Source organism: Phoca vitulina, unplaced genomic scaffold (assembly GCF_004348235.1).
Source record: "Phoca vitulina isolate PV1807 unplaced genomic scaffold, GSC_HSeal_1.0 scaffold16, whole genome shotgun sequence".
Taxonomy (NCBI): Eukaryota; Metazoa; Chordata; class Mammalia; order Carnivora; family Phocidae; genus Phoca; species Phoca vitulina.
In genome coordinates, this window is record NW_022589719.1 from 24,121,450 (window position 1) to 24,134,711 (window position 13,262).

The window sequence follows — 13,262 nt, forward strand, 5'->3', positions numbered from 1 at the left end:
CTGGCTGGGCTCCCGTCCAGCCCAGAACTCAATACCCAGCCTCCAACTTGGCGGGCTCACACCAAGCCCAATCTTGAGTACTCCCACCCCAGATTAAGGTCCTCAAAGGAGATACTAGCCAGAGCAGATACCAAGCTGCCAAACCTTTGCCCATAACAAACTCTAGGCCCACAGACCTCCCACTCAGTGCCTCTCCCCAGATGCTCTCTGCAGCCTGGCAAGGGTGGAGTATCAGAAAAGATGCACACACGCCTGACAGTGCCTTTTTTTTTTTTTTTTTCCAAGTTTAATACACACTAGAACAAACCACAAGAGAGTGCTGCTAGCCCAGAACTACACTCACCCCAAGACCACCCCAGGAACCCCAAAACACTAAGACCAGGAACTGGGTCCACAGCTCCTGGGGAGACCCACCCATTCCTGGAGAGGCCCAGGCACCCCTGAGCCCTTCTGTCGTCACCTGACCTCCTCATCTACCCCCTCAGCCTAGACTCAGTTGGCCCTTCCCTACCAGTCCCTTCCTAGATGCAGGCCGATCCCCTCCCTGGGTCCCAGGACTTCCTTCCTCCTCAATGGACAGAAGGGCAGCAGGGGCACCATGGTCCAGGGCCCTCAGGTCCGGCGGTCCAAGAGAAGCTGGGCTCTGATGCAAGGTGGAGAAACGCTGCAGAAGGGCTGTCACGGGAGGTCAGGCCCCCACACATTCCACGTAATTGGCAGGGTACAGACCAATGCGGCCACTCTGCAGCTGGCCCTGGCACCAGCCCTGCTCATCCTCCTCGCTCATCTTCAGCAGCTCCTCCCCTGGGGCAAAGGGGATTCGTCACTACCCATTGCCCTGGCCCAGCCCCAATCCTGCAATTGGGTCAAGGACTGAGGGGGAGGAGGTAGTAGGAGAACCCAGCCCCAAGAAGAGACATGCCTCAGGCAAAGAGAGGTCAAAGTCCGCAAGCCACCCCACCCCAGACCCTGAAGCATCAAGCAGGCCCCAGCTGGTGACTTTGAGAGGGAGGTGCGGGCTCAGAGCAGACACTCTTGACCCCCGGGGGCTGGACCCACAGCAGCCTTTCAGAATCAGACAACTGGCCCTTGGGAAGTAGGCATCAGGCTTCCCTTTTCCACACCCCTGCTCAGGTTGTAAAGGAGGGGAGGGGGTAGCGGAAGGCTGGAAAGGAACAGAAAAGGGGTCCCTGGGTACCTGCTCGGAAGCTCAGCTCATCAGCTTCCTGGCCGGCGTAGTCATAGAGCGCCCGCACCCGCACCCCAGTGGCAGCCTTCCGGGGATTCTCCTCATCTGACCACTCCTCATCTTGCCCACCGCTAGAGAGGGGAGACAGAAGGTGGCAGGCTCAGGGCACAAGGACCACCTTGAGCAAGAGAGCCTAGGACCCAGGGCCAAGGGATCGCCCTCCAGAAGAACCCTGGGAGAGGCAGGTGGGAAAGAACTGAAAGATCCTAGTCTGACCTCTGCCACACATGCTTGTGAGCTTGGCGCGCTTCCCGCCACCCAGGGCCGACATGAGCAGTAGATGAGCACGAACGTGGGAACCGCCTGGCAAAGCTAAACCACCATGAACACTGGCATCATGACAACTACTAAGTAGGTCCTAAGGTTCCTGGCACCAATTGTCAACCACTTCAGGTGTGAGGGGAATGAAGAGAAGGAGACAGAGGGAAAGAGGGCAGGGCAGGGGGCAGAGCTATTTCCTTCCCACAGCCAGGTTTCCGGCTCTCACCCTGGGGACCCCGGGGACTGGGGTGGGGGTGCAGCGCCATCTCTTGTGGGCACGATGCTGGTCAGAGTAACCTCATCAGGGCTCCGGCCACCCTTCTCCTTCCTGCTAATTGTCCTCTGTGTATCCAAGGACCACTCCTGTGGGGACAGTGCTTAGGGTCAGGCTGGGCTGCTGTGGTGGCAGCCCTCATCCCAAGCCCTAGCCTCCCTCCTGAGGTCCAGGCTGAGCCCACCGCCCCTCCCAGCCCCAGCCAGCCCGGAACGCAGACCTCAAACTGCGGCCAGTTCATGGCCATGCCTGGCCCGTGGGTGCTGCGCCACCAGCGCAGATCCTCTTCATCACTGGCTGCCTCGATGCCCTGATGCAGGTCTCGGTGGAGTTCGTGGAACCTGTGGCCCAAGGCACAACCTCAACCTGGGGAGCCCTGGGCCCCAGTACCGGCCCCCCCAAACTCATTCCGCCTGGCCAGAGCCTGGGGGAGATGGAGCAGACCCAGCATTACCCCCAGGCCTCCATGCCCAGCTCGCAGGCCATACCTCTCGCTGCTGGAGAGGTCGAGGTGCTGGTGTAAGGTAAGCAACATATCCTTGAAGAAGAGGAGCCGCTGGCGCTCGGCCGCCTGGCAGCTCTCGAAGGCCTGCTCCATGTCTTCCATGTAGCGCGGGGTGTAGCGATGCAGTTCTGCCAAAGTCTGCTCGTAGTGGGTTTTCATCTGGGTGGGAGAGGAGGGGCCTGGTGAGGACCAGACCTTCTTCCACTCAGGACTCCACTAGTATTTACAGAACGCCAGCGGGGGGGGGGGGGGGGGGGGAGACCCCGGGCCAGGCACCTGCGGCAATGAGGCCGCAGCCCCAGCCCTCCAAGACCCCAGCAGCCGAACAGGGGAGGGGACATTGGGCACAACCACTTTCAGAGTCAGGTGAGTGAAGATGGGGGGGTGAGATGAGGTCAACCTCGAGGAACAGGGAGGGAGAAATCAGGACAGGCTTCCTGGAGGAGGTAGAAACTGAGCAGCAGATAGAGCTGGAGGACAGGGCGCTCTGGTAGAGCAGGCAACGTGAGAGCTTGTGGGGGGGGGGGGGAGGAGACACAGCGGAAGGAAAGGAGCTGGACGGTCCCCTCAACTGCTAAGATGCTCCCAACGCCTGAAACTGAACCGTTTCTTTCCCTGGGTAAAGCATCAGCTTTTCTCTGGCTCCTCTTTTAAGTGATGATCTGGAGAGCGGGTGGCCCACGCGCACGAGAGCGTTGAGTTCGGGGCCTGGGAGAGGCGTGCCCCGCGCCGGTACCTTCTCGGCCTCCTTGGTGCAGCGGTCCACCCGCTCCTGCAGCTTGCGCCGCTGCTCTTGGGAGACGGCGCTGTCCGCCTTTGCGTGGCTCTCCCGAGTCTGGGCTGTCTTCTCCTCCTTCCGTGCTGCATGGTAGCTCTTCTTGGAAGCCTCAACCTGGCACGCACGGGGACAAATCCGGAGACCCTGCAATGCCAAGCCCCGGCCCCCTCCAGCCCCGGGGCGGATTCGGGAAGGGACCCATCCCTCCCAGGCTCACCTCCTTCAGCCTCTTGAGCCAGGGCTTCTGGGCCTTGCGGAAGCCATCCTCCGCAGCCCGGCTCTCGCGGAAGCCACCCAGCACAGGCCGGTGGAAGGCCCCCCGCTGCCAGGCGCGCACCCGCTCGCTGTCCTGCCCCTGCAGCTTCTCCCGCACCTCCAGGTGCAGCGCGCTCAGCCTCTCGGCTGCCGTGAAGAAGGCGTGCCAGGCCTTCTCCAGCGTGCCGTACTGGGGGCCTGCAGGGAAGGGCTGGGCTGGGACCCGGCCAGGGACGCCGCCAGAAACGAGCCCACCCCCCTCACCCCAGGGGCCTGCCCGCAGCGGGGGATGCAAAGGTGAACAACAAAGAGGTCAGCGGCTACTTAGGGATATACGCGATCTCACCGAATCCTTATCCACCACCATGAAAACAGAGTCACGATCAACATTTAACAGGCGAAAAACAGTAGCCCAGGAAAGTGAACTAATCACCCAAAGCATTACAGCCACAAGTTAACTGCCCAAAACATTGCAGCTGAGGTTCAAACCCAACTCTGCGGCATCAACCACTACACTCTATTGCCTCAGAGGGAAGAACAAGCTTGTCAGGATGGAAAGATCCCTAGCTCCCGAGTCAGAAGGCCTAGGTTTGAGGTTCAGCTCTTCCTAGCTGTATGACTTCAGGCAAGTCGCCTAGCCTCTCTGAATTTCTGGATTCTCCTCTAGAAAATGGGTAAAACAGGACCATCTCCACCACAGGGCTGTTAGAAACATCAAAGTAACTCACGACCATACTTTGCAAACTCTTAACAGCTAGATTATTCTTAACAACTGTTAAGAATAACCAGGAAGCTCTTCCCTCTTCAAAGGGAAGGCATACGCCGAATCCTCAAACTTCTCATAAGAGGTACAAAAAAGAAGCTGCCTCGCCTGATCTCCCCACCCTCAGCGGCCTCTGCTCCCAGCAAGGCCCGAGCGCTGGCTCACCCTTTTCCACGGTGCCCCTCCACTTGCGGGCCCAATCAGCCAGCTGCTGGGCGTAGGCCTTCTCAATGCGGGCTCGTTCCTGGAAGCAGCTGACCAGGTCCCCGCAGAGCCGATGCCCGTCCTCCACCCGCTGCACGGTCCGCCTATAGTTGCCAGCCTGGGGCAGACAGGAGAAAGGTGGTGTCACCGGGAGAAGCCCCCTCCAGGGCTGGGGCTGACAGCTCAGCTCCTCCGGTGGACATGTGGCTGGGCCCGGGGGAGGCGGGGTGCATTTCAGTGCCACCACCAAACCTAGGACCCAGCTGCTCACCTCCCAGAAACTGCCCTCCAGGGCCTCCCCTCCAGCGTCTTCCTCTGGAGCCATGGTGTCCCCGCAGCACGGAATGGTGGCGGATGGGGGCTGTGGAGGGCAGAGGGGTAAGCAGGGAAGCCAGATATACACTGTTGGGGAGAGGAAAAGATCCTCTCCTATCCCTGGACTTTGTCCCCACGGCTATCCCTACCATCCAAGGAACTGTCAGAGCTAGGAGGTGGGGGTCTGGAAGGTCCCAGGAGGGGCTGGGATAGGAGAAAGGATGGCCATTGGGCCCTGAGTCTGCCCACCCCCTCCCCCACCCAGCCTCATTCCACCTACCTGGGTCCTAGAGATCACTTCAGGGACCTGGATGTCCAACTCTCAAAGCTGCCACTGTGATTCTGCCTTGAAGCTAAGAAAAGCAAGGCAGGGGGTGAGGGCAGGGACCTAGAGTGTCCAGGGCGGTGCCCGGCTCCCCCGATATAGCAACTGCTGTCAGAAGCGCCAGATTCCAGCCAGGAGAATGCCAGGCAGGTCACACGATCCAACTGGGGATTAGGTGGCAGGCGGGGGTGGGTGGTGGGCATAGGGCCCCGCTGCCCCCCTTCCCCACTACAGATGAGAGCGGAGGATACCTGCCCACGCCAGGCCCTGTTACCTTCCCCTGAACAACAAGACGACCCTTTACCAGACCAGGCCAAGTCGGAGGGTGCCCGACCACACTCCAGTGACTCCCTTTGCCCGCAAGAGCAGACTGGGAGCCAGGAAGCCTGAGTCTGATCTTGGCCAAGAAGCTTGAACAAGTGCATTTTACTGCCCTGGTGAGGTAGAAATTCTGCCTCCTGGTCTTCCGTGCCAGGGCTGGTCTCAGACTCAAACCAGGCAATGAGCAAGAAATGTGAGGGGCCTGACAGTCACAAGGGACATTCATCCTCTTCCACAGCATCCACTGAGGTCCCACAAGCCTCCCTGGGTAATGAATAACTCAGCCCCGCCCTCAAAAAACCCAGAGTCTGGGGCAGCATGGGGATGCCGACAGGCCATCAGCCATTCTAAGAGTGTGCACCAGAACCGTAGAGGAGGGCAAGGTGGATTCCAACCCCAGAGCCACGACCCCAGAGGCTAGAGGACACAGTGGCACGCGGCCACTCCCCTCCTGCCTCTTGGCAGCGGCTCAGCTGTCCCCAGCACTGACTTAAGCCCCTAGAAGGAAACCGCTTCCTCCTCTGAGCAAGCCCAAGGGACACCGCCAGGCCCAGGGGGACAGAGTAGGTGCCCACTTCCCCCAAAGCAGGGCTCTATCACACTGCTCCCCTCCAAACTGACAAGCCACTATCCATCCTTCAAAACTCCAGTCTCCCGGACCCCATTGCTCTACCCCCATTCACGCAGCCCCTTGTGAGCCCTCCGTCAGGCTATATATTATATATTCCATCGGATCGTCACTGACAGGAGAGGATCTGTCCCCAGTCATTGACAGAGGGGGTCCAATTTGCGGGTTTCTTTGGGCACTGGAGCTGGTAGCTGAATGAAGAAACGGGAAAAGGACCAGGAAACCTGCTGGCTACAGCAGCTGTGAGAAAGCTTGGCCTAGGTGGGATCGAGCCCTAAGCTAACAGGAGAGAGAGCTGAGGCGTGCAGCCGTGCGGCCTGGGTACAGAGCAGGAGAGGGACAGAGTGGCTGGCCCACCGGGGTCCTCAGCACTTCCCCTTGCTTCTTCTTGAGCCTGCCCCATTTACCCAGAAAGGACTTGCCAACCAGATGGAGAGAAACAGAGCCGCAGCTGTAAATCACAGGGCCTTCGGAGCAGTCCCAGTCAGGCATCCAGGGGCCTGGGCCCCCTGCCTGCTCCAGCCTCCAGGCTCCCGGGAGACCTGCCCCCCACCCGTTCCCTCTCTCTGGCCCCAGAACAGAGCAAGCTGTGTGTGCAGGGCTGGCACTGCTCCCTCCCACCTCCCAGAGCAAACACAAGCCCGAGTCCCAGGCACAGCCAGGCCCCACAGCCCTGGCTGCATCTAGCTATGGGGGTGGGCCCTGCATGCCATGAGGGGCACCCCGAGCCTCCTGACTTCAGCAGAGACCCAGACTGGTCCCCAGAACACACTCGGCCACAGGCAAGAGCTCTGAAGGCAGATAATGAATGCTTCCCAGCCCAGGTAGCCACGACCTACTGGGCCGGCAGAAGTCTGCGAGGGCGCTTGGCACGGTCTCCTCAGAGCCGCCGGGGCCAAGGTAGGAAGTGCTGAGACTCGGGGAAGAACCCTCTCTCCCTACCTAAGGCAGGTAGGTACCCCCCACCCCCACCCCCGCGCAGACCAGCCCCCACCTTCCCAGAAGCTGGGGGCAGGCCCCTGGGAGGGAGCACGGCCGTCCTGCCCCGCCCGTCCTCCTGAGTCACAGGCTGCGCCCAGGGGCTCCTCAGCGCCTCCCGGGCGGCCCGCAGCCCTAGGATGTGGAGGCACAGTGGTGGGCGGCCCACTGGTCCAGAGAGGGGTGCCTAGGCTAGAGTGGCTGGAACCAGCAGCCAGAGCCGCCCCGGAGGGTGGGGGAAGGGGTGGCGCAGGGAAAGGGGAGGAGGCAGGGCCAGGGAGGGGCATAACAAAGGGGCACTTTTGGAAACCCGACCTGCCGCCCGAGGTGCCTGCTCCCTGATGACGCACTCCAAACCCGGAGCCTCTACACCAACCCTCGGAGCCCAGTGGCTGCCCGTGTCTGGCCTCAGCCCTTATGGACGGCGCCCTTCGACCGGCCCGCCTGCCGGCCCGGAGCTGCACCACTCGGAGCCGGTGGAGCCCACGCGGAGCGGCCGGGCCGGGCCCAGCCATGGAGGCTCTAGGACTTCTTTGCCAAACTTGTTGAACTTGGTCTCGGCGGGGGTGGGGCCAGCAGATCACCGCTGAGGGGAGGGGGCGCACCCTGCCTGGGCCAGCCCGGCCGTGGACTCCAGAAGGTGACCCGGGGCAGCGGCCCAGGAATTAGGGCTCTTTGCAAAGAGCGAGGGGTCCCCGGGGCGTTTGGGGGCCTTTGAGGAGCCCTAGGACATGGTGTGGCCCTCCAGCCGCGATGCCCCCCTCTCCTCCGCCGGCCTGGGAAATCGCGGGGTGCGCCGCGCCGCAGATGAGACACCCCCTCGGCTCGGCGGCGCTCTTCCCGTCCTCGCGCAGACTGGGGGCTCCCAGGGCGGGAGTCGGTCCCATTGCAAACTTCAGGAGCCGGAGGAGAGGGCGGGATCGATTCGCCGCTCCCGCCGCCGCCTCCCCGCGGTTCCCGCCGGGGCAGCACTCACCGCGTCCTTCCTGGGCGTCTCGGCGGGTGGGGTCCGGCCACGCTCCGGCCGGAGTCCTGCCGCTCCCGGGCCGGGGCCACCGCCTCCCGGAGCGCGCCCGGCCCTCCCCCGGGAAGCCCGGCCCCCGGCCCCGCCCTCTCCTCGAGGCCGCGGCCCCAACCCCACCCGCCAGAGGCCGGGGCGCAGGGGCTGCAGGCATCGCGGCGACCCGCCGCTCCCGGAGCGCGGGCCGTGGGCTATCGGCTCCAACCGGAGAAGCGCCAGGGCCCGCTCCGCAGGGTGGCGCCGCGCGGCTCAAGGGAGTCGGATTTCGGCTTTGCCCCTCCCGGCCTTTGCAGAGCCTGGGAGACCCGTGGAAGCGGGAAGGGGTTGGGCCTGCCCGGGTACCCCTTGGAGGGAGGGCTGGGGGCTACACTGCCTTAACATTTCTTTGCTGAGCACGCCTTTCTTATAAGTTAGTTCCGGCGAGGCTCACAACCACCCCCTTTGAAGCATTAGGATTCCCATTGTACAGATGCGGAAACTGAGGCCGGGAGACCTTCAGCAGCTTGCAAAAGATCCGTAGTCGGGCAAGACCCGGATTCCAAAGCCGTGCCCTTTCCATGCACAGCCCTGCCTGCCAATCTGAGGACTGCGTCGGACACGCGGTGGGTGTGGGGCAAAAAGGCATGAGCTCCTCCCCCTCCGTGTTCTTAGTCCCAGATTCTGTACCACGGTTCATTCTTAAATCCCTTTGCCCCTCCACCCCCACCCCTTGTCAGTCACCAGCTTTGGTAGATTTTTTCCAGATCGCCACGCTGCCACCCCACCCTTAATAAGTCCCTTCTCCCTCACCCTCTTTGCCCCCACCCTGGGATTTTTCGCAGCCTGCCTGTCTGTTATTTATATCCACTGGAGCGGTCCAAGAATGTTCCGAGGCTGACCTAATCGCCACCTGCTTGGCCTCTCCGTCCCTCCCGATCCCTCCTGGGCCGGGGGACCCGACGACCGAGCCCTCCGCCTGGCAGGAGGGGGGGGGGCGGGTTAGCAGGGTCCAACGCCCCGGGCGCTCAGAGGGTCCTGATGGCGCAAATTCGCTGGGGATTGAAGAGCCCCAGCGGGCTCAGAGGAGTGCGCCCCCAGGGGGACGGCGTTGCGCTCTGGGAAGCCAAAGGCCAAGCCGTTCTCTCTCCAGCACGTACCCTTCTGCCCCACTCCCCGCCCCACCACCACTCCCTGAGGAGTGTGAGTGCGTGTGCGCGGATTTTTAAATTGCAGCTTTAAAAATAGCAAAAGTATTTTTCTGAATCCGAGAGGAACCGCTGATGCGTTCTTTATGCAGATAAATTCGCTCATAAAATGGAAAAGGGTCTTGAAGAGAATGAATGAGGGTAATTTCAGGTGGTAGTATTAGCTGCTGAGGACTGAGCTGCTCCACAGTCCTCGTGGGAGGGTGAAACTGTGGGCATCCAGGACGCAGCGCGTTTGGCAAATCCAACCTGAGCAGTGGATCCTGGCCTTGGCGCTCACTGGGTGTGTACCCAGCAGGATGTGGCTTCTGAAACCAGTTTCAACACCCAGTCTCTGTTGGGGCATGAAAAAGTCACTTTTTTTTTTTTCCATATTTCTGTTTCTACCTCTATGAAACATGACAGGTGACCCGGCTGACCTCCCAAATGGACCGTGTGCCCCAGCTAATTACTGATTGTGAAAGCTGTAAATGAGAGGAGCTGGGCTAATCTATAATGACAGCTATACTGTCCTGTATTATTTTAAATCAGTTAACATCCCACCTAGTGCCTGGGGGCCTTTAGGCACCTAGACAGAAAGTGTGAAAACACAAGAATGAAATTAATTGCAGGAACCACCTATTAAAACCCCATTAAAAATAAAGGCTGCAAGCCAGACTGGCATCTGGGAAAGCCAGGCCAGAGAGAGATTCAGAAAAGAGGGCTGTTCCTCAGATCACAAGGAGAAGGGGATATGGACTGGAAAGCATCTGGCTTCTCTTAGATTCCAATCAGGAGGCAGAAAGCAAAAATATTGCAGCTGATTTTAATTGCCCCTAAGGTACTGTAGGGAGAAGAAATAAACTAAAACCCAGAGCATACGGAGCTGCTTCAAAGGTGAAAGGAGACAGAGCTGCCTTTGGAACACCAACCCCCTGCTGTCCCCAGGGGCTCAGATTTCTATGCTCTGCGGCCAGAGAGCCCCTGAATACTCATGCAGCTCTATCCTCGAAATACTGAACTTAAACGGAGTTCCAAATGAGATGCCCGGGGTCAGAGGCTGGAGAGACAGAAACCGAGAGAGGCAGCCTGGCTCAGGGCACCAGGTGACAGATTGGTCCAACGCCTAAGTTCACAACACTCACAGACTCTCTCACCTTGAGTTTCTGGAATGTCCTAACCACTGTACCTTTATTTGTTTATTTATTCATTCAGTCATCCAGTGGAGAAATCATTTGAATATTTGTTCTATGTTAAGCCCTCTTCTAGGTATTGAGAATACAAGATAAATAAGGCATAGTCTTAGGTGTACGCTAATGATACCGTGTGGGTAGGAAGTACTTTGGAAAAACGGAGCCAGAAGAGACCACCTTTCACCAGGTGATGACACTTGATTGGGCTTGATGAGCAGGAATGAGTCCTGTGAAGAGGCACTAGGCGGGAGCACCAGGGTGTGCCAAGCCCCGGAGGTGTTAGCATATGACTTGGTGATCCAGCAATTTCGCTTTTTGGAATCTACCCTAGACAAACATGTGTAGAAGTGCAGAAAAAGGTACAAGGATGTTTGCATGTAGTATTTGTTTGCAGTAAGGGAAAACTGGAAGCAAATGTCCATCAAGAGGCTGATGGCTGGCCGGTCACCAAAGTGCATAGGTTAGGGTTAGGGTTAGGGTGCTGAGAGGCCCCGGCCCAGGGACTCCCTCCGGGGACAGGGTGGTGGGGCCCAAGCCCTGCCCCTCAGAGTGGCCCACCGGCCACGTCAGCCACTTAAAAAATCCTGTATATACACCAGAGATTTGGAAATAACGATAAACACCAAAGTGCTGCAGAGAAAAAAAAAAAATAGTTGAATTTTTGAACCTAGAATTCATTCATGCCATGGCTAAACTCTGCAGCACCTGAAGCACAAGGTAGATGGAGATGTTTTTTGTTCTTTGTTTTTCTAGATTTATTTATTTATTAGAGAGAGAGCGCGCAGGGGGAGGGGCAGAGGCTGAGCACAAAGCCCAACTCCGGGCTCCATCTCACAACCATGAGATCGTGACCTGAGCCAAAACCAAGAGTGGGATGCCTACCAACGGCGCCACCTGGGCGCCCCAAGATGTGTTCTTATATGAAGAGCTCCAAGACCCTGTTGGATGAAAAAAAAAAACCAAAACGCAGAGCACACAAAAAATTCGGAGAATATATACCAAACTGATTTTGGTGGCTATCTCTAGGGAGAGGTCTAGAATTGGTAAAAGAGATCTTGTAGGGGCGCCTGGGTGGCTCAGTCGTTAAGCATGTGCCTTCGGCTCAGGTCATGATCCCAGGGTCCTGGGATCGAGCCCCACATCGGGCTCCCTGCTCAGCGGGAAGCCTGCTTCTCCCTCTCCCACTCCCCCAGCTTGTGTTCCCTCTCTCGCTGTGTCTCTCTCTGTCAAATAAATAAAATCTTTAAAAAATAAAAATAAAAAAAATAAAAATAAAAAGAGATTCTTGTAGCGTTAGGAAATTAGCAATGAGCATGTACTTGTATGTAAATTGTATAATAAAGAGTTTTTAGGAAATCCTGAGTGGATCTTCTTGTCTAACACAGTGCTGTCCGAATGGAATTTTCTGCAATGATGGGAACGCTGTAGAGCTGCACTGACCCATACGCAACCGCTAGCCACCTGTGGCTATTTCGCACTTGCAGTTAGGAGCTGAATTTTTAATTTTAATAAAATTTAATAAAATTTAATTTTAATTAAAAATTTAACAGCCGCAGGTGGCTGGCGGCAACTGTATGGGACAGTTCCGATCTAGAATATCTAGAATATTGAGTTCAGGATGGGGTGGAGGCAGATGGAAGATGAAGCTGGAAAATGAGTTGAGATTGAACAGTGAAGATCTGCAAGGTGGGCTGAGGAGTTCGGACTTTATCCTACAGGCAGTGGGAAGTGTGCGTGGAGGGGCTAGAGGAGATTTAGCCAAAGAAGTCTGGCAGGCAGCCCTGAGAAGGGCGGAGGAGAGCAGAGGGCGGCAAGCAGGCTGCTGTGTTACTCTTCGTGGCCTCTGGACATTGCCCCAGCATTCCTGACAGGCAGCTGAGTAAAGTATTTTGGTTCAACAGCGCTGTTTTTAAGATCGCAGGCAACCCCAGGTAGAAAAAAATGGTCAGAGTTATGGAAAGGAGCGAACCTCAGTGGGGGAAGCTGTTCTGGGCAGGAAGAACAGCAGATGGACGGCATTAGAGTAAAAATGCATAGCCGGCTTCTGTGGGGCCCGTAGAGAAAGCTTCTCCAGGGTCAGGAATTTGCCCGGGGCAGATTCTTTGGAAGGTGCCCTGAGCTGCCAGGGCCCAGCCCAGGTATCAGGTCAGTAGGCGGAGGGTTCTGTTCGGGAAGCCTGCCTGCTCTGGTTCATTCGGGGCCCTTCTCTGAAGTCCCCTGGAGGCCTCCTGATTGGCCAAAAAGGAATTCTAGTGGAGGATCCATTTATTTCGCTGACTTTCAAGGAACACCCACAATGCCAGACACCAGGCTGGGTGCTTGGTCCACAATGTAAACAAAGCAGACATGCAGCTTGGCTTTGTGGGGTTTTCCAAGAAAACCAAATAAAGGCCTGCATACGTATTTACAAATGGTGATAAGTGTTCTAAAGGAAAAAAAACACATTTAGGATATAGTGCTATGAGGGGAGCATAATTTCAATGAGGGGAGGGTCGGAGAAGAACTCTTTCAGGAAGTCTCAGCTTCTCTGCCCCAAGACAGCCCAACAGACCCCAAAGACAAATGGAAGTTGGCTGGGTAAAGAGGGAACCTGGGAGAGAGCATGCTACAGGAAAGGACTAACATGTGCAAAAACCAGAAATGGGAACTTGACCTCCTGGGAAAGAAGGTAGAGTAGGTAGGGCGTGGTGAAGGAGAGAGCGACAGAGGTCGAGGGTGAGGTAAGAGAGGCGGGCAGCATCCAAACACTGCAGGCTTTGTCTTATTCTGAGCGCAGAATTTAAGCAGAGGAGTGACGGGGTGTCTTTCTGGATGTTGTGTGAGGGACAGATCAGAACAGGGCACCAGCAAAGAGTAGGCTGGATGGCCCAGGAGCAAAGAATGGTTTCATATTTACTTATTTATTTATTTTTTAAAGATTTTGTTTATTTTCTTGATAGTAAAATCGAGAGAGATCACAGAGGGAGAAGGAGAGGGAGAAGCAGACTCCCAGCTGAGCAGGGAGCCCGATGCGGGACTCGATCCCAGGA

At 57.5% G+C, this 13,262-nt stretch overlaps 1 protein-coding gene across 5 annotated transcripts; it reads right to left on the reverse strand.

Moving 5' to 3' along the window:
- Positions 1-265: 265 nt before the first annotated feature.
- PACSIN3 (protein kinase C and casein kinase substrate in neurons 3) lies at positions 266-7,926 on the reverse strand. Of its 5 annotated transcripts, none has more exons than XM_032414051.1 (11): positions 7,833-7,926; positions 4,885-4,957; positions 4,561-4,650; positions 4,251-4,407; positions 3,285-3,520; positions 3,026-3,181; positions 2,273-2,448; positions 2,005-2,125; positions 1,737-1,873; positions 1,199-1,320; positions 266-804 (listed from the first exon to the last, which is right to left on the reverse strand). In XM_032414051.1, the coding sequence occupies exons 3-11, from the start codon at positions 4,612-4,614 to the stop codon at positions 689-691; spliced, it is 1,275 nt and encodes a 424-aa protein (XP_032269942.1). In that variant the 5' UTR covers positions 4,615-4,650; positions 4,885-4,957; positions 7,833-7,926; the 3' UTR covers positions 266-688. The 5 variants fall into 5 exon arrangements, with proteins under 5 accessions (XP_032269942.1, XP_032269943.1, XP_032269945.1 ...); XM_032414052.1 differs by lacking the exon at positions 7,833-7,926 and adding an exon at positions 7,172-7,261; XM_032414054.1 differs by lacking the exon at positions 7,833-7,926 and adding an exon at positions 6,873-7,042.
- Positions 7,927-13,262: the final 5,336 nt, after the last annotated feature.

What these genes read in the sequence shown, in the direction of transcription:
- PACSIN3 (XM_032414051.1), bottom strand. Translation starts at nt 4,614, where the DNA reads ATGGCTCCAGAGGAAGACGCTGGAGGGGAGGCCCTGGAGGGCAGTTTC. An exon ending in GGCTCAAGAGGCTGAAGGAG is followed by an intron (nt 3,182 to 3,284) that starts GTGAGCCTGGGA and finishes CGTGCGTGCCAG; the next exon opens with GTTGAGGCTTCCAAGAAGAG. An exon ending in TGAACTGGCCGCAGTTTGAG is followed by an intron (nt 1,874 to 2,004) that starts GTCTGCGTTCCG and finishes CTGTCCCCACAG; the next exon opens with GAGTGGTCCTTGGATACACA.